The sequence below is a fragment of the Heterocephalus glaber genome, unplaced genomic scaffold (assembly GCF_053883595.1).
Source record: "Heterocephalus glaber isolate CG9 unplaced genomic scaffold, H.glaber_assembly_v1.0 deba00000937, whole genome shotgun sequence".
Taxonomy (NCBI): Eukaryota; Metazoa; Chordata; class Mammalia; order Rodentia; family Bathyergidae; genus Heterocephalus; species Heterocephalus glaber.
Window position 1 is genome coordinate 1,325,149 of NW_028258173.1, and position 18,060 is coordinate 1,343,208.

The 18,060-nt window shown below is 62.3% G+C and overlaps 1 protein-coding gene across 1 annotated transcript; it reads right to left on the reverse strand.

Annotated features, from left to right (window-relative positions):
* Positions 1-174: 174 nt before the first annotated feature.
* Positions 175-17,972, reverse strand: Fscn2 (fascin actin-bundling protein 2, retinal). Its single transcript, XM_004860928.3, has 5 exons — positions 5,351-17,972; positions 1,526-1,682; positions 1,082-1,203; positions 531-698; positions 175-445 (listed from the first exon to the last, which is right to left on the reverse strand). The coding sequence occupies exons 1-5, from the start codon at positions 6,174-6,176 to the stop codon at positions 240-242; spliced, it is 1,479 nt and encodes a 492-aa protein (XP_004860985.1). The 5' UTR covers positions 6,177-17,972; the 3' UTR covers positions 175-239.
* Positions 17,973-18,060: the final 88 nt, after the last annotated feature.

Below are 18,060 nucleotides of genomic sequence, written 5' to 3' on the forward strand. Positions count from 1 at the left end.
ACAGGAGGGGACAACACTCAAGCTTGTAAGGGGCTTCCCAGGTCAGCCGGAGCAGGGAGCTGCGGTTTCACCATTTCCGGGAGGAGCTGTGTGCCTAGGCCAGGCAGCCTGTGGGGCCGGGTGGGGAGGGGTCCCAGCACCCCAAGCAGTGCCAAGAGCAGAGCTGCGCCGACAGTTAGTTTAATGCGGGGCTGATGGGCCCTGGACCCCGCGATTGTCCTGTACTCGCCCCGCTGCTCTCAGTACTCCCAGAGCGCCACCCCGGCGGGCGCATCCGCGTCGGCGCGTAGCAGCCCCGAGGCCCCGCCACGCAGATACTTTCCGCTTCGGGCTCGGATGGCCAGGCGGCCACGTTCGCGAAACTCAAAGAGGAAGTCCTCGGCGCGCTCGCCGTCGCTGGACACGCTTCCGTGGCTACCCGTGTACCAGAACCCGCCGCCGCGGCCTGGGGGGAGCCGGGGGTCGGCGGGGGCCACCACGCGCCCAGTTCCCGTGCGCAGGCTCACCGCCCACGCTCCCTTCCCGCGCACCTCGAATCTGATAGGCACCGTCGCTGAAGCTCAGGTGGAAGACGTCGTATACTGAGCGGTTGGTGTCCAGCTGGTTGGAGCCGCGCCGGTGGCAGACGAAGCCGTCCAGGCCCCGCAGCACCAGGATGGGCCTGTTGATGAGCTTGAGGACGAACTCCTCATCCTCGCCTGTACGGGAGGGCACTGTGGGTATAGAGGGCACCCCGGCTGCCACTCCCCAGCGCAGGTGGCCCATGGGGCAAGCCTGGCCTTGGGCGTGCAGGCCCAGATCTGCCCTTGTCCACTGTGTGACCTGTTGAGGAGCCTGGCACCGTGAACCTGGGGGTCTCCAAGCCTGCGAGGAGGTAAGCAGGCCCCATGGTTCCCAGAGCTACAGTGGAGGGAAGGACAGGCGCCCTGGGACCGACGTGCCCCCCAGCAGACTGTCAGGCCAGCCTGGCAAGTGTGATCTGTCACAGTAGCAGCAGTTCTGGGAGTGGGAAGAGAGGGGGCCTGTGCAGGCCCTGCCTGGGGGAGAGCCCGCCCCAGCCTCTAGGAGGCAGAGTGCTCACCCACGAAATCACTGGTGGCCGCCAGCTGCCCGTTCTTCTTCATGCACACATAGCGCCCATTGCTGGCTTTGAGTGCCACCCGCCGCCCGCGCCATTCCACCTCGAACATGGTGTTGGCAGAGCTGAGGGGAACGGGCAGGGTCCCCTCAGCAGCAGGAGATGGGGTGTGGGGTCTGGCCTCCCTCCCCTCAGTTCCAGCAGCCGGGACGGGAGCCTGCCCTCCACCGACACCCACCACCGTTAGGAGCTGCCCTGCCCGTGATGGTTCTCCCGGCTGAGCTGCACTGGTGGCCCTCGCAGCTGAGGTGCTGAGGATAGTGGCCATGGTAATGGCTGAACGATGGCGTATGAGGCAGGGGTGGAGCGGAGAGTGGAGGTGGGGATGGTGGAGACGGAGATGACTGTGCTGCTGGGGCTGGTGGACATAGGGGCAGGCACACTCACACTTGCGTGGCTGTGGCCTGAATCCCCCCGTGGGTGACCAGGGTCCAGTAGCCCCCGGTGCTGGAGTAGAAAGTGCACTTCTTTGTCTCCTGGTCAATTTGCATCAGGAAGGTCTCGTGGTCCAGCTCCTCATCCTGATTGGCTGAGACATTGATGCCTGGAGGGAGGACGTGGGGAAGCCCTTCGCGCCTCTCCAGAGAGGGGAGACATGCTTTCGGGGACCCCTGAAGCCAGAGGGAGTCTCATCTCAACCATCTGGGTTTGATTTGGAAGGCATTCCCCAGAGGGTCTTGGACCTGCATCAGGACCGGGGGCCCCAGCCGAGCCCACACATGGTGCCTGAGGGGCCCTTGGTCTGGCTCTTCCCACAGCTGGAGCCAGAGGTTCCGTGCCAGCAAATCCTCGCTCTGCTAATCTGGGGTAATCTGCTTGCTTCTGTTCTCCTGACCTGGAATTACCCACCCTCTAATTATAACTCCCACCCAAGCTCCTGTGGGCACAGTGGACCTCCCTTTTGGAAGATAGCCTGGGGACAGGCACCCACACCCACACACCGCGTGGTCTTTAGGGGAGACTGAGGGGAGGACCTGGCTCTGCCCCAGGTCCCCAGGGCTGGGAGCGGTAGGCAGCCACTGGCTCCGCAGGATCTTCCCTCCACGGACATTCCTGTTTCCCTGGCAACTGGCCATCTGAGTGGTGTGACAAGTTCCAGAGCCCCTTGGGGTCCAGAGTCCAGGGTCCAGGGGTCCCTGGCTGGAGGAAGCAGAGCCCCAAAATAGCCTGAGGGGGGCCTGTGTCCTAATCCGTGGTGCCCCTAAGGAGGGCCCCGGCCTAGAGAAGAGGCTGAGATCTGCTGCCTTCACCAGCACCCAGAGGCCTGGCCTCCCGCCCCAGCTCAGAGAAGCTGCTGGCTTGTGCTGTGGTAGGAGCTCCGGTCTTCACTACCGTCCCCAGCCCCATCATCCGTGCTGCAAATACTGAACCGGGTGAGCAGCTTCCAGTCTGAGCCAACAGACCCCAGCCCATTGCCTTCGCCTGCCCGAGAGCTCGTGGTGAGCAGAGACCGAAGGTGCAGGCTTCGACCCTGTGGTGGAGCCATCACTTGGAGATGGGGCCAGTGACTCTTAAACCAAGAGCCTCCCTGCAGGGAGCCCGTGGAGGTCCGTGGCTGGCTGTGCCCGCTGTCACTGTCACATGGCCCTGCAGCCACCGCTGCAGCTCCCAGGCCTCGAGTGCTCTGCCTCCAGTCACCCACACCTCCGACAGGCAGGATGCTGTCAGTGGCTTCCTCTTCCCGGGCCCAGCTGCGCCCAGGGAGCTGCCCTCGCAGTGGAGGAGCATGGGGTCCAGACTGGCCTGGGTAGTGCGGACTGCATCCCACCAGCGGGGATGGCTGACCAGGGAGAAAGGATGCTCATTCCGGACAGAATGCCAAGGGGTGTCTGCTAGGGTTCCAGGGAGATATTTTCTTACTCCTAAGTAGACATAAAAAGCGACCCTTTTTCCTCTGGATTCTGACCTGTCCGGGTGAGAATGTCAGCCTGAGGTCAGAGCTGACCCATGACGGTGGCTCAGCAAGGAAGTGAGAACGGAGACCCCTGATGATCACACAGCGCAAGCAGTGGTGCTGGATTCCCATTTACATGAGATAACTCATGTTGTTTTACTTTGTTTTTTGAGACAGGTTCTTTGTATGCAGTTCAGGCTGCCCTTAAACTCACTAGGCTGGCTTCAAACTGGAGGTGATCCTCCTGCCTCATCCTCCCTGGTGCTGGAATTACAGGACTGTTCCACCACGACTCTTTAATGTCCTTATTGTTTGAATCCGTTTGTGGCAGTCTTCTCTTACTGGCAGCCACAAACACTGCCCACTGTGCTACCCACCTGTCAGCTCTCACTACCATAGCAGTAAGGGTAGGAACAGGCAGACAGAGGCTGACAGAGCCAAAAGTAAGTTAATAGCCACAGTGGTGCACATCTGTAATCCCAGAACTCAGGAGGCTGAGGCAGGAGGATCGCTGCAGGTTGGATGCCAGCCTGAACTACATAGCGAGTCTGTGTTTCAAAAAACCAAAAGAAAGGCCCGGGGATTTAGCTGGGTGGTTCCAGCGCCTGCCTCGCAAGCAGAAGGACCCAAGTTTGATCCCCAGTACCAAAAAAAACAAAAGAAAATAAAACTGCTAACCTAAATCCAGACACAAACCCCCACAGGGCAGGGAGCCAGGTCTAAGGGGTGCTGGCCAAGGGTGACACCAAAGCACTGCTGCGCTGCCACTCCAGGACACATTTGGGAGAAGACACCACAGAACCCAGCTCGGCTTCTTGAGTCTAGGCCGGCCCAGCACCTCCCTCGCCCTGTCGGTCTCCCCAGGACAGATGCCGCAGCTGGCTTCTTCACTCTGCCCCAGTCGGGCCGTCTGGGGGCGGGCCAGGCACCCTCAGCCTTGGGCTGAGGAAGGTGAGTGCCTGGTTCTGTCCACTCCCAAGCAGGAGGTGGCCTCTGTCCTCAGCAGGGGCTTCTCCCATCCAGGGGCGCATCAGACGCGAGGTGACCAGGAGAGGGCAGTGGTCCATAGAGCCGTCGTCCTGTCCCCATCACTGCCTCTGGGGCAGCAGCAGCACCACAACTACCACCCCGTCCCTCAACCATCACCTCCGTCGGCCGCATCCGCCATCCCCACACCATCTGGTCATCTCCGCCACCGCTTCCCTCGCCCCCACTCGGCCGACCACCCCCGTCATGATCATCCACACCCTTACCGTACCGGGACCACTGCCCCACGGGAGCTCATGGCTATTGTTTACAAGCACTTTGGTGGCCAACAGCTCCTCTGACTCCCACGGGAAGCTCCCCTGCCACTCCCACCCCACTTAACTCAGAAAGCATGGAAACCTCCATCCAGGCCAGAAAGTGGTGGGCTGCACCGCAGGGGATGATGGGAAGGAGGGACGTCCCTGTGTCCTCCATCAACCCAGTGCCTGGCCTGCCCTGGGACATGTGCTCATGGTGACTAATGTCTGCGGCCGAGCTGCCCTGGCCTGAGGACGCCCACCTGAAGGTGCAGGCCGCAGGGCATGACTGGGCTCCCTCTGGGGGCTCCTGCCTGGCCTTCACCCTCTGAAGCAGGAAGTGGGTGCCCAGATCCTAAGACAGCTTGGCATCCCACAGGTCGGGCAGGGCGTGGTGAGCACATGGGAGCTGCCCTTTGCCTGGTGGGTGCTGGCCTGAGTGGGGGGTGCCTGGCCATTCTGGGAGCCTCAGTGGGCGATGCCTGTGACAGCTGTCCTGATCCCCAGCAGCATAGGGGAAGACCCTCGCTGCCTCATTGCGAAGTGGAAACTGCAGAGTTTGTCCTGTAGGTGATCAGAACCGGGCAATGGGGAGATCCAGGGTGTACCACAGGGACAGAGGTGGCACCTCCCCTTGAAGGGCCCAGGGCCTGGACCAGGCTGCCTGCCCCCATGTCCACATGAGGCTCCCACCGTGGGACACATGGAGGCGCCATCTTTTTGCCCTGCTCTGGTCTGGCCCCTCCCTGGTGTCCGTCAAAATCCAGAGAGTGGTGGTGAAAGAGAAGGGGTGGAGCTTCGCCAGCCTCCTGCCCCAACCAGTACCTGGGTGGATCTGAGCCTTGCCCACTGGGTATGGCACTGCCAGCCACAGCTCTCACCTGTCCCACCTCCCAGGCAGAGAGATTCCCAGCTGTCCTGAGAGGCCAGGACCCCTGCTCTGACCCGAGCCCAGCCCCTGCCTTGCCGTGTGTGCACGCACAGGTCCCGTGTGGACACAGGCCCACACAGCCCTGGGCCTGCTGCACCTCCTACCTTGCCTCACGGAAACGTAGCGGTGGTTGGCAGCCACCAGCACCACCTGCGGGTGACTCTCCTCCAGATCGAAGAGCTCATCCTTGCCAGGCCGTGTGTTGCGGCCGGCCTTGAGTGTGCCCGCAGGCCCCGTGGGCGCCAGGTATCGGCCATCACAGTCCTTGAAGGCGAGCTTGCCCGCCTTGAGCTCCAGTGTGTAGCACGCGTGGGCCTCAGGTTCCCGGACCAGGCGGCCATCGCTGCGCAGGTAGCGGCTGTCACAGGACCTGAGGCAGTACTGCCGGCTCTGGAAGATGAGAGTGAGCAGAGCGTCCACACCCCATGGCATGTCCCCATCTGCCGCCATCTCGTCCTCCTGTGGGCACAGGTGCACGTAGCGCCGCCGGCTGACACTCAGCAGGTGCGCCTGTGGGTGGATGGCCAGGTGCACTGTCCACAGCTCCTCCGGGGAGATGGCCGTGGCGAAGCAGGATAGCTGGTCCTCGGTGCCCCCGAAGAAGCGGCCGTGCGGCTCTGATTGCAGCACCCAGCGCCCGTCTGGTTGTGGCAGGACCAAGAAGCGGCAGTCGCGGCTGGGCCGCTCTGCCTCACAGGCCACACGCCCATCTTCCTCCGCCGACAGGTAGCGGCCCAGGTGGCTGCTGCGGAACAGCACTGCTGTGCCCTGCCCAGGGTCGGGCTCCAGCACCCACATCTGCTTCCTCTTGAGGCTGGGAGCTGAGGCATTGACCTGGAAGCCAAAGCTCTCAGCTGTTAGGTATCGGTCAGTGTCATTAACAAGTCCAAACTGAATCTTCAGCACCTGGTGCAGGCCGTTGGTCGGCATCTTCAGAGCTGGCTAGGACCCTCAGGAGCCTGGAAAGCTCAATCCAGTGATCACGGTCCCCACGGGCCCTGGGGCCAACCAGCGTCATGGACCTCCTGCCTTCTCTGCCCCCTCTGACCAGTGGCCTCCACCACCCAGGCAGCTCTTACATGGCCAGTGGGCAGCGGAGGGCGGGTGGGAGGGCGGATCAGGGGTGTGCAGCTTAGGAGCTGCAGCTGCCTTTCATTAACCCCAGCTTGGATTTCAGCTGCTCCTGGAAGGCACCGGCCATGCCTGATGCCCTGTGGACTGGAGAGCAGTGCTGATCACCTCGCTCCCGGCGTGGCTGCGCGGGCCCAGCACTTGGTCCTTAGTCCTCACCTTGGGCACCCCCAGCCCCACGGTTCAGACTCCCAGCCCGGCCCCGCTCTTCCCCAAGGTAGAAAAAGCCACCCAGTGGAAAACTCACAGCACGGCTGGCTGCAACCTGATCACAGCCCTCCACCCTCAGCACTGCCAGATCCTCTGCAGGATCCAGTTACTGCTTCTCTGATTCCCGCTGCGGGCAGCATGCGAGGCCCCCACCTGGCAGCCTGGGGCTGCTCCTCTAGCCACACCACCCCTGCAGCCCTGGCCCGGCCCTGCTCTGGTGTGGCCCTGAGCCATGGGCTGGGAAGGTGCAGGATGTGTACAGTGACGGTGCCAGGATGGGGGACCTCGGAGCCCTGACCAGGGCAGGCATGGCCTGTGGAGACTCCAGTGCTGGCTGCGCTGGTCTTCTGTGGACAGCCCAGTTTGGGAACAGTGGTCTTGTGTGCAAGGGAGACTAATGGCACCTCGAGGGCTGTCGTGCAGAAGTTCTGCTGTTGGGCCAGAGGGCCAGGGTCTGGCCAGCTCCTGCACGCTGCAAATAGGGTGGGCTAGGAGGCTGCTCCTTCCTCTGAGTGAGCTCAGGGTGATGCCAGACTCAGGAGGCCTTCAGCGACTCGAAAGGCGGCCCTGGGGAACCCGTAATGGCCTGTCAGACCACCAGGGCAAGCCAGGCCCTCCTGTGGCCCCAGCTATTCAGGAGGCCGAGGTGGGAAGAGTGAAAGTCTAGGCCAATCTAGGCAGTTTAGCAAGACCTCGCCTTTTAAAAAAGGGCAGAGAGGGCCAGGGATTTAGCTCAGTGTTTCCACCGCCTGGCTCGAAAGCGCAAGGACCTGAGTTCCATCCCCAGTACCAAAAAATAAATACATAGATAAGATTGAAAAACCAAGGAGAGAGCTGGGCGTGGTGGCACACACCTGTAATCCTAGCACTTGGGAGGCTGAGGCAGGAGGATCACTGCTACTCTGAGGCCAGCCTGAACTACATAGTGAGTTCAGGGCCAGCCTAAACTACAAAGGGAGACCCTACCTCAAAAAAACCAAAAAAAGGGGGGGTGGGCCTGAGAATGCTGCTGCCTACCTCCCAAGTGCAAGGTCCCAAGTTCGATCCCTGGTACCAAAAATTAAAAATTTAAAAAAGCCTGAGGTTGTAGTCCAGTGGCAGAGCATTTCCCTAGCATGCCTGAGGCCCTGAGTTCAATTCCCACAACTGCTAAAAAATAAAAATAAAAATTGCCCGGGCAACTGGCCTGACGTTAGGGTCTTTACAGACTCAGGTCCAGGGGCCCATGTGGGTCAAGTCTGACCCACACTGCCGGAAGTGCTCTTTGGAATCTGACCGGGGCAGGAGACCGGAAGCTGGCTGCACCTGACCGTTTCACTTTCAGCCTGGGGCTGGCCAGCTGTCCCCCTCCGCCCTTGGCCTGAGGGTCATCCTGGAAGGGGGTACAGGGGATTGCTCAGCCGCACCCTGCCTGCCTGTCATGAGCACTGGCCTCGGGGGCTGGGAGCCAAGGAAGGAAACCCCAGCCACCCATCCTGGGCCAGGGCCAGCCTTGGTGTCCTCTCCCTCATCCCAGTGTGTGACCCTCAGTCTTTCCTGGGACCAGGAGCAGGCTACGGGGCACTGCCAGCCACAGCCTCCAGGTGCTCTCCCGTCCTCCTGGGGCCTCCTTCCCTTGAGTGGCCAAGGAGACGACACCCCTGGGTTGGGCACCACTAAGAACATGCGTGTGTAGGAGCCGGACTCCTTCCTGTATGGCCAGGTCCCTGAAGATAGCAAGGAGTGGGCGCCTGGGGCTCGGGAGAGAGCTTCGGGCCAGTCCCTGCTGACCTCGGCCCTCCCTGTGGACCACACACATCTAAGAGGCACCGACTGTCCACAGCCAGGAGCTGCCTGGGGTGACGCAGTCTGGGTGGCACCTCCTACCCAGAGTCAGGGCTGAGTGCCTGGCACAGTGCCCCTGTGATGTCCACACCTAATTTGCAGGCTGGAAAGTGTCACTGATTTGGGGCACAAGCTGACGATGCTGCCCACGCACAGGTCCCCCATCAGGTCCTACAGGCGTGTCTGTGTGTGGTGTGGACACCGGCTGCCCCTCTCCAGTCTTGACCCCCGGCTGGGCTGCAGAGGAACCCAGGATGTGCTGTCCCTTGATTGGCGTGTAGGCCTCATTAGTCTGGTGGCACTGGCAGGGCGCTCATGGGCATCAGGTGCCAGCGGGAGGAACCCTGGCCACCAAGCACTAAGTGGCCTGGCTCTGCACAGCTTCTTGGTGAGAGAGCCAGGAGTGGCAGCAGCCACTCAGTTCTGGGCCCTGAAGCTGCCTGGGTCTCCACTGTGGGCTCCACATAGCCCCTGGGGCCCTGGTGCAGCTGCTTTTGGGGAACCACCTTCTCTTGGGTCCCAGCAGGGTTTCTAGTGCACAGCAGTTATTTATGAAGTGCCCATCACTGGTGGGGGGGTCTGGTTCTATTTATTTATTTATTTATATTTTTGAGACAGGCTCTCACTAAGTGACTAGATGTCCAGGTTGATGTGGAACTTGCCCTCAGCTTTCCAGAGTGCTGGAATTACAGGTGTGCGCCACCCTGCCTAGTTTGGCACCAGGGCGGGCCAGCGCTGGTTCTTGTGACGGGCTGAGCCTCTGCAGAGAGATGGAGCAAGGGTGCACATGGACGGGCCAGGCTGAGCTGCCATGTTCACCTGCTAAGTCAGCCTGGCCCATGGAGGTGCTGACCTTACCATAGCCTCAGAGTCCACTCATGTCTGCTCGGCAGGTTCATCAGGTTGTGCACTGCTCAACAGAGCCTCTTTCAAGGGCAGTGGTCACACACGAGATGTCCACTCCACACCAGAACCTCCAGCCAGCCCGAGTCCTCCAGCCCCTCCCCAGAGTGTTCTCCCATGTGTGGTAGCCAAATGTGTCTGCTGTGTGGGACTGATCAGAGTCGCTGCTGCCCTGGGAGCTCCCCTGGCCTGCCCCAACCTTGGAGCCCATGGTGGAGGAGGCAGTGTGTCCTGTGCGTGGCCATCTGCGGCAACGGTACCAGGCCTGGGCATGGGTAAGGCTGCCGGAGACTCCAGTTCGACTATGTTTGTCTCGTGGGAGGGGCACGTTTTTGGGATAGGCAGCAAGGCCGGCCACTTGGGTGGGCAGTGCCCCCAGCATCTGTGTCGAGGGGAGCTGGGCTCGGTGGGCATGGTAGGTGGGCCCTGCTGAGCACAGCTGGGTCCAGGAGCACAGACAGCCTCAGCTGTCAGTGCCCCGCCCCGAGTGGGGCCCAGGGCCAGAGCGAGCCTTGGGGCCACCCTGGAATTGTCAGGAGGGCTCCTTTCTCCAGGTGCTGGGGGAGTGGCCGCCCTGGACCCTGCTGGTCCTGCCACTCCCGACTTTCCTGGCCCAGCCAGCCTTCCTGGGGCTCACAGGGGAGGGGCCAGGTCCCCTTGTCTAGAAGGCAAGCCGAGGACGAAAGAGCCCAGGTTGGGTGCTTGTAGGCATGCTGCCCGTTACCATGGCAACCAACACACACACTAGGCTAGGTGCCTGGGGAAGGCAATGGTGGTGGTGTGCGCTGGCCTGCTTGTGGGTGTGTGTGGGGAGGGAAGTGCTCCCTCCTCCACTGGCCTGGAGCCCTGGAAACAGGAAAGTGGAGCCGGGGCAGCCCCAGCACTGTGACCTGCTTGTCACAGTTCATACCCTCACTGCAGGGGGTGAGGAGGAAGCCCTGAGTCTCACCCACTTCCCAGAGCCTCACCCCCAGGCCCTGATGGCTGAGAGGGCATCTCCCCACCACGCCCTGGACCAGCCCCTGCTCAGCTTCTGGTGTCCCTTTTAGTCCTCTGACCCCTCCCTGGCCCTGCAGTGAGGAAGGACCACCTGCTGGCCAGGGCACCACTGGGGACAGCCCAGGGCCCTGATTTCCTCTCTCCCTGGGGTCCCGCTCAGCAGCTCCCCATCCCCGAGCACGGCTACGCTTGGCGGCCTCATGATTTTTTCATGGCTGAGCTCTCCGTTCCCTCCAGTTCCACTTACATGGCTGGCCATGAAGGGGCCCCTTTTCTTACTCTGGCCTGGGTCAGTTTACTGAAGCCTGAAGGCCTGGTTTAGGGTGACAGCTCCAAGGAGAGCACACAGAGGGGCTCCCAGGCTCAGCCTGCCAGGGTGCCCTGTCCCACTCCTGCTGGAGGTGTAGCTCAGTGGCACGGCACTTCCATATCACACACCTGCAAAATAGCTTCGGACTACCTGCGGCCACGATTGTCCCACCCCTTCAGGCAAAAGCCGAGTCTCCTGGCTGTTGTCTCTTGTAGATCCCTAAGGTGGTGGGGTGGGCAAGAGCACCTACTGAGGCTCAGAGGTAGGAGCAGAGACTGGCGGCCTCTGAAAGCCCAGCCCCCAGTGGGGACAAGTCCAAAGGGCACACAAGGACAGGCCTGAGGGCAGCCAGCAAGCCCAGGGGCCCCCTGACCACAGGAGCAGCTCTCCACACTCCTGGGCCCAGACAACATTCAACAGAATATCTCCTCAAAGCGGGACCAGATTGCCTCCCAGAAGACAGTGGCTGCTCACTGCGCCCTGGGGTTATACACCCACTGGTGCACAGCCACGGATGTCAGCACCACGTGGACAGCCGTGAGCCCACTACCCAGTCCCCTCCCCGTGCACCCTCATGCCTCCACACGCAGAGGTGTGTGCGTGCGTGCCAGGCACAGCCTCACATCTGTTGGCAGAGGCCTGGCCATGACAAGGCGAGACCCCCCACACCCAGCCTCCCAGCACTGAAGTACCTCGGTGTGCATGCGGAGACTGGGGAGGATGGGAAAGGAATGAACTGGATCTCTGACTCCAGACACAGGGGTTCACCACAGGGGATGAGCCCCTGAGCCCGGTTACCTGCAGGGAGTCACACAGTCCCCAGGGGAAAGTGCCTCCCACTGTGTCCAGATGCACTACTCTGCTCTCAGAAGAAGCCGCACTGACTGCAGTTAGTGCTGTAAACCACAGGAGGGAGAGGCTTTGGGAATTAAAAACACGGAGGTCTAGGACCAGAGAGTGTGACAAACCTTCCCTGAGCAAGCAGGAAACAGTGCCGCAGAGAACACTGATGGCAAGGGTCCTCCTGGCGTGGACTGTCGATTCCACACTGCCAGTGCTGCATCACTCACAGGAGTTGTGAAGGACAGTCCCTTCGAGCCCAGCCTGGCAATTTAGCAAGACCTTGTCTCAAAATAAAAAATAATAAAAGGAGTTGAGAACGAAGTTCAGTGCAAAGCCCCTGGGATCAATCCCTGGGACTGCATATATTATAAAATAAAATAAAGTAAATAGCATCCTTTAGAAAAAATACACTGAAGTGCTAGGGGTATCATACCTGAAACACTCCCAAATGGCTTAGAAATACAGAGAAAGAACGATATACAAGTGTTGAAAAATGTTTAATATTAGGCAAGTTTGAAATTACCTCAAAACAGAAAGGTGTACAACTTTTATAAAGTGAAAAATTCCTATCAGTGTAGTAGCTCACACCTGTAATCCCAGCATTCAGGAGGCTGAGGCAGAGGGTCACTGGAGTTTGGGGCCAGCCTGGGTTACAGAGTGAGTTCAAGATCAGCCTGAACTACATAGTGAGACATACCCTGTCTCAAAACGACAACAAAACCCAAACAAAAAAAGTGAAATATTCCACCAAAGGCCTGGAAGTTAAAGAAATACCCTATAGCCTCCCCTCAGAAAAGACAAAGAGGCAGAAGGAAAAATAAAGCTTCCCACAGCAGCAGCAGAAGGGCCGGAGTGTGGTGGGCGGAGTCCCACCGCTCCAGTCCCGGCCATCTTTTCCGGCTGAGTTCGAACCCTCGGGCTGCCTGAGCTCTCCTCTCCCCTGGGGACGCTGGCTGTCTGTCAGGAACCGTCAGCGACCCGGTGGGCTGGCCGGCCTCCTCCCTCCTCCCGCGCGTCAGCACTGCTGAGGTCACCGCCGATGCCCTCCCCCGGAAGCCGGTCCGTCAGACGGGCGGCGGTGCTCAGCCCCGGTGATTCTGGGCCGCGCCCGAGCCCAGGCGAGGCTGCGGGGCCCTTTCGGGCCGGGACGCGAGAGAGCCCGCCCGCAGCCAGGGCGGTCAGCGGGACCTACCTGGCGGCCCGCCTGGGAACCGCACCAGCGGTCCCTGCCGGGTCCCGAAGAGCCCGCGCTAGGGCGCCACCTGCTGGCCCCTGGCCGCCAAGTTCGGAGTGTCCCGCTCCCCGCAGGCGCCGAGGGGCGGGCCCTGCGCCACCTGCCCGGCCGGGCCCAGGTGCCGGGCCGGGGAGCGGAGGTGAGGCCCAGGCAGGTGCTCGGCGCCCCGCCCGAGACGCGCCAAAGTGCGCGGAGGGGCGCAGAGGGCCTGCCCCGGCCGGCACACCCTCCCGGACTCCGGTCTCCCAGTCCGGCCCTCCCCGTCGAGCACCAACGTCCCGCTCCGTGTCCCCGGGCCACGCCGAGCCGTGGGTCCGACCCAGGCCAGGCCGCTTCCTGGTGCCCGTGTGAGGAGGGCGGGCGCGCCCACGGCCAGGGCGCCCCTTAGGAGCCCCGCCTGGATCCCAGCCTGACCCCCCCGGACTCCCGCACACCAGAGGCAGCCCGGGTCACCGCCCGAGGACCACAGCGGCAGCTCCCTGCCACTCCCGCCCCGCTGCCCGGTCCTCTGCGCTGGGCCCTGGGCGGCACACCTATCGGCCGGGCGCTGACCCAGGGAGTTCCCGGTCCAGGCCAGAGTGGGAGGTGCGAGCTAGCCGGGACCTTCCTCCTGCGTGCCTCCAGCCTGTGCCCTGCAGCCCCACCCCGTCGGGAGAGGAGCAGCTGCTGCCGGGCCTGCCCGGGGCGGGAGAGCAGGACGTCCAGCCCGCGTGAGCGCAGGAAGAGGGTCCCAGGAAGTAAGCCTGGACCGGCTGTCTCTAGGCCCCACCGTGTCCCCTGGGTGGACTTTAGGGCGGGGCGGGGCCGGCGGCTGCTCTCAGTCCTGGGCTGGGGCCCCGTCCTCTCCCCCGGGCTTCCTGCTGGTGTCCTCCGCCGGCTGGCGAGGCGAGAGACCTGGCTGCACTGGGAATTGCGCTGGATGGAACCGGAGCCTCTGGGGTGGTCAGGGGACTGCACAGAGGGGCCGGTCCCGGGAAGAACGCGGGGCAGAGGGCGGGGAGGGGAGCCCGGTGGAGCCCCAGGTTCTGTCCCAAGCAGTGGGTGGCCAGGACCAGCGGGGACCTGACTTGCAACACAGGAATCGATAGTGGAAAGCAGGAGGCCGGTGCAGGCCCAGCCCGCTGGGTGGGACAGTGACTGGGAGCAGGCGCGGGCAGGACAGAGAAGCGTTGGCCCCAGTTCTGGCTTCAGGGACGAACTGGGGTGAAGTGCGTGGAGGCTGGCGCTGGCGCTGAGTCCTGCTCCCTCCCGTTGCTGTCAGGGCCTTGAGAGTAAAAAGCACGCCCAGGGACGACCGCAGCTTCCAGAGGGTGAGGTGGGGGCCTGGGCACGGGGTCCTCATGGGGTCACGACCTCTGAGCTACTCTGCCGCAGCAGGGAATGAGGCCGGGAGCGCCATCGTTTCTGGGGTCACAGCTGGCCTGGGTGTGCCGGGAAGACTGGGTCTGAGGCAGAGGTACCGTTTCTTACTCATCAAAAAAGGAACTGGGATTTAGCTCAGTGGTTTTGCCGCCTGCTGCGCAAGCACAAGGACCCGAGTTTGATCCCCGTACCAAAAAACCCCACCAAAACCAAAAAAGGAACGCCTGGGGACATCAGGGCCAGTGACCTGGGGGAGGGGGGCCTTGGGGAACCACACACCCTCCTGTTACTGGCCCATCCCCGATCTCTTTTCTTCCAACACTGTAAGGGGGATTGAGCCCAGAACCTTCACATTGAGCTACATCTCCAGAGTTTTATTTTTTAAAATTTTGAGACAGGGTCTTGAGTTGGACATGGTGGCACAGGCCTATAATCCCAGCCCTTGGGAAGCTGAGGGAGGAGGACTGCTGTGAGTTGGAAGCCAGCCTGGTCTACGTATTGAAACTGTCTCAAAAAAGAGATAGGGTCTTTTTTTTTTCCAGAAGTGTGTGGGGGGGGTATCAAACTCAGGACCTTGCACTTGCCAGGCAGGCATTGGTGCCACTGAACTAACCCCCCCTTTGAGACAAGATCTGGCTGGATATTTCAGGCTGGCTTTGAACTCACCATGTAGCCCAGGCAGGCCTCAAACTCAGCAATTCTCCCGCCTCAGCCTCCCAAATGCTGAGATTCTAGGTGTGGGTGACCACACCTGGCTGAGAAGGGTCTTGATAAGTCACTAAATTGACTAGGCTGACTCACACATTTGATCCTCCTGTCTCAGCCTCCCAGAGTGCTGGGATTACAAGTATACACATTGCCTGGCGGTCCCTTTTTTGCACTGATGGGGAATTGAACCCAGGACCTTGTATGTGCTAGGTGAGCTACAGCTGCAGAGCTACAGCTACAGGGCCCCCACCCCCTTTAAACAGAAAATGGGATCTAGAGAGGCCATGCAGCAGGCAGAGGGCTGAACCCACCCGGAGCCCAGGTATCCGATTCCCAGCTCAATGTTCCTCCCAGGCCTTCCAGCTCCTGCTGCATCACAGTGGGGAATTGGGAACCCTTGGGCAAACTCCGGCAGGTCTCCGATTGTCCTGAGTCCTGGAGCAGTGGGAGGGCCTTGGCCAACACCCACTCCCCCAAACGTTGTGTAGGGAGCCCACACAGCCCCTCCAAGGGTGTGACGTACCCTGGATTCTCTTTTCTTCCAATACTGTGCTGGCAGGGGAACCAGACACGGGTCAGGCGCGACCCACCCCGGGGTCATGCTTTGAGCCGAGTCACACAGGGAGGCCAAGCTGCAGAAGGCTGGCCTCCCCGCCCAGGAGGCCCTGGGACCACTGTTGGAGCCCGCTCTGCGGCTGTGCTGGCCCCCACAGGAGCAGGCCTGGAACCCAGAAAGGGCTGTAGGAAAAAGGACCTTGCATTTGATCTTCCTGCAAAGACCTAGGAAAGCTGGAAAGTGAGCTGAGAGGAAGTGAACTTTGGTTTCCTCGCAGTTCTAAAAATCTATTATGGGATTTTAGATTTACAGGGACGTTCCAAAAAACAGTAGGGTGGTTCCCGTATACTCCGCTCCCAGCGTCCTTTAACGTTGCCATCTCACAGGCCCGTACAGTGTGACTGTCACAGCTGAGAGGACAATCTCATACTTACTGTTAACTCCAGGCTCTCCTTGGGTTCCGGTGCTCCTCCTGCTCCACAATCCCAACTTGGGCTGGGATGGAGAAGGAAGGGGTTTCTGAAGGGTGGACGCAAGGCAAAGGCTGGGGTGGGGATTCCTTGCCAAGTCCCCTGTTTGGTCTGCCTGACAGGTCACCGGCAGACAGGGGAAGGAGGAGTGCGGAGGGACACCCCCCGGGTCAAGTCTCAGCTCTGCACGCCCTCCACACTCCATTTTTGGTGTTTTTTCGTTTCGGTTCTGGGGTTTGTTTTGGTCTGTGTTTATTCTGTTTTCGACCCAACTCAGGGTGCTCCTCCTGCCTCAGGCTCCCGAGGGCTGAGAGGACAGGCGTTCCCCATCACGCCCGGCTGTGCTCTCATCCATGAAGTGGGTCAAATATGGAATGAGGCACAGCAAGGTCACAACAAAAAACCACCAAAGCCAGCACTGAATTAGAAAAACACATCGCACCATTTCTTGGAGCCCGGCTTTCTCCTGACAATGGGAGGACACACCCACTTCTGGCACGAGTGCAATTGCTGCCCGGGGCCTCCCAGCTCACCGGATCCAGGGGCTGCCACATCCTTGGCTCCCCTCCCTAGGGGTTCTCAGGCTGCAGCTCCAGGAGGGGTGGGGCAGCCGTGCTCCACCCGCCACCAGAGCACAATCCGAACGGCGACGGTGCCCTTGGGAGAGGCCCCACACTGCCCCGTTGCAACACAGAACTCTCAGGACGCACACGGAGCCTCCCTCCTCGCACTGTGCACCGGAGGCCTCGCGCTGCCGGCAGCGCCCCCACCCCGCTCCCCGCCCCCCAGGCCGCGTCCCGCGGGCCTCGCGCTCAGCTGAGGGTCTCGGGCCCGCGCGCGCGGGGCCGGGGACGTCCGCCCGGCCGAGCTCCCCCCAACCCCTTTTGTCCCGCCGGCCAATGGGCGGCCTGCTTGACTAAATAAGGCGAGGAGCGCTGCCGGGAGCCCCGTCCGTTACGTCCGCCCCCGTGACTCAGGGCGGCCTCCGGCAGCAGGCGGGGCGCGGGCCCACATCGCCAAATATGGCCGCGCGGCGCGCCGCCCCCGCCCCCCCCCCGCCTGCACACCTGGCCCGCAGCGCCCGGCCGGTGGGCAGAGGCCCAGGCCCCGAGGCCGCCCCTGCCCGCACTTGCTCAGACAAAGGCGTCTGAGAAGCCGGGTCCGAGGAGGGGCGGGGGTCCGGCGGCCGGACACGGGGCGACGCAGGGTGAAGCAGCCTCACGGTTCCTGCCACCTTCCCCGGGTCCTTCGTGTGTGTGTGTGTGAGACATCGTGTCCCCCACCCGAGCACGCCTGCACCGGGCGGCCGGGCAGACTTGCTCCGCCCGGAGACGAGGCAGGTGGGCCTCCTGGAGCCCGGCCCGTCCCCCGTGGGTGGGGCACGCACCTGACAAGCAGCTGGGGGGACTCAGGGACCCGGCCCCCTACCCACTGGGCCAGGGGTCCGGGTGACCGGGGACACGAGCTGGCATTGTCCGGAGCGGCGGGGAGCCGGGCCCGCAGCGACCTTGGCCGAGTCCTTCGCCCCGTCACCCCTCCTGCGCAATTCCAGCGTGCGGATAACCGCGCGGAGCCCACGGAGCCCGGGTCCCCAGGCCGCGCAGCAGGTGCCTGGGACCCTGCCAAAGGCTTTTCCGAACGGAAAGTCAAGATTTCTTTCCTGTCTCAGCTTCCCTGGGTTGCGCGGAGATGACCGGCATGAGACAAAGGCCTTAAGCACTGCGCCTCTCGGATGAGAAGCTGGGCCTGCATCTGCGCGCCCCTTCCGGGCGCCGGGGGATGGGCGGCCCCTCAAGAGCCCCGGTCCAGATGATCCCCCGCCCCAGGCCCGCTCCCCCGCCCCCCAACCACTGCCCAGTCTCCGCGGGGCCGGAGAAAGAGCTGGCGGAGGGGCCGCGGTACAAAGCCCCCAGCGGGACGGCAGCCGCGGGGACTCACAACAGCTTGGGGCGCGGTACACCCCGGGCCCTGCAGTTTCGGGGTGCAGCTGGCCCTCCCCACGGCGCGAAATCCCGGGGTGAGGCCGGCAGGCGCTAGGCCCCGGCCGGACCCCTGAGGCCGGGTCGGGCCCGCACAGGTCTCGGGCACGCGGGGGAGGCGCGGGCGAGGCGGTTGCGGCGACGCGGGCGGGGGGCCGGGCCGGGCTGGGCCCCCACGTGGCCCGGGCGGGCGGGCCAATGGGCGCCCGGCTTTCGGAAAGATCGCCATATATGGACATGTTCTGGGGCCGCGCGCGCCGCCGTTCGCGCGCGCGACCCGCTCTC

What these genes read in the sequence shown, in the direction of transcription:
- Fscn2 (XM_004860928.3), bottom strand. Translation starts at nt 6,176, where the DNA reads ATGCCGACCAACGGCCTGCACCAGGTGCTGAAGATTCAGTTTGGACTT. An exon ending in CTACGTTTCCGTGAGGCAAG is followed by an intron (nt 1,683 to 5,350) that starts GTAGGAGGTGCA and finishes TCCTCCCTCCAG; the next exon opens with GCATCAATGTCTCAGCCAAT. An exon ending in GGCCACCAGTGATTTCGTGG is followed by an intron (nt 699 to 1,081) that starts GTGAGCACTCTG and finishes CCTCCCGTACAG; the next exon opens with GCGAGGATGAGGAGTTCGTC.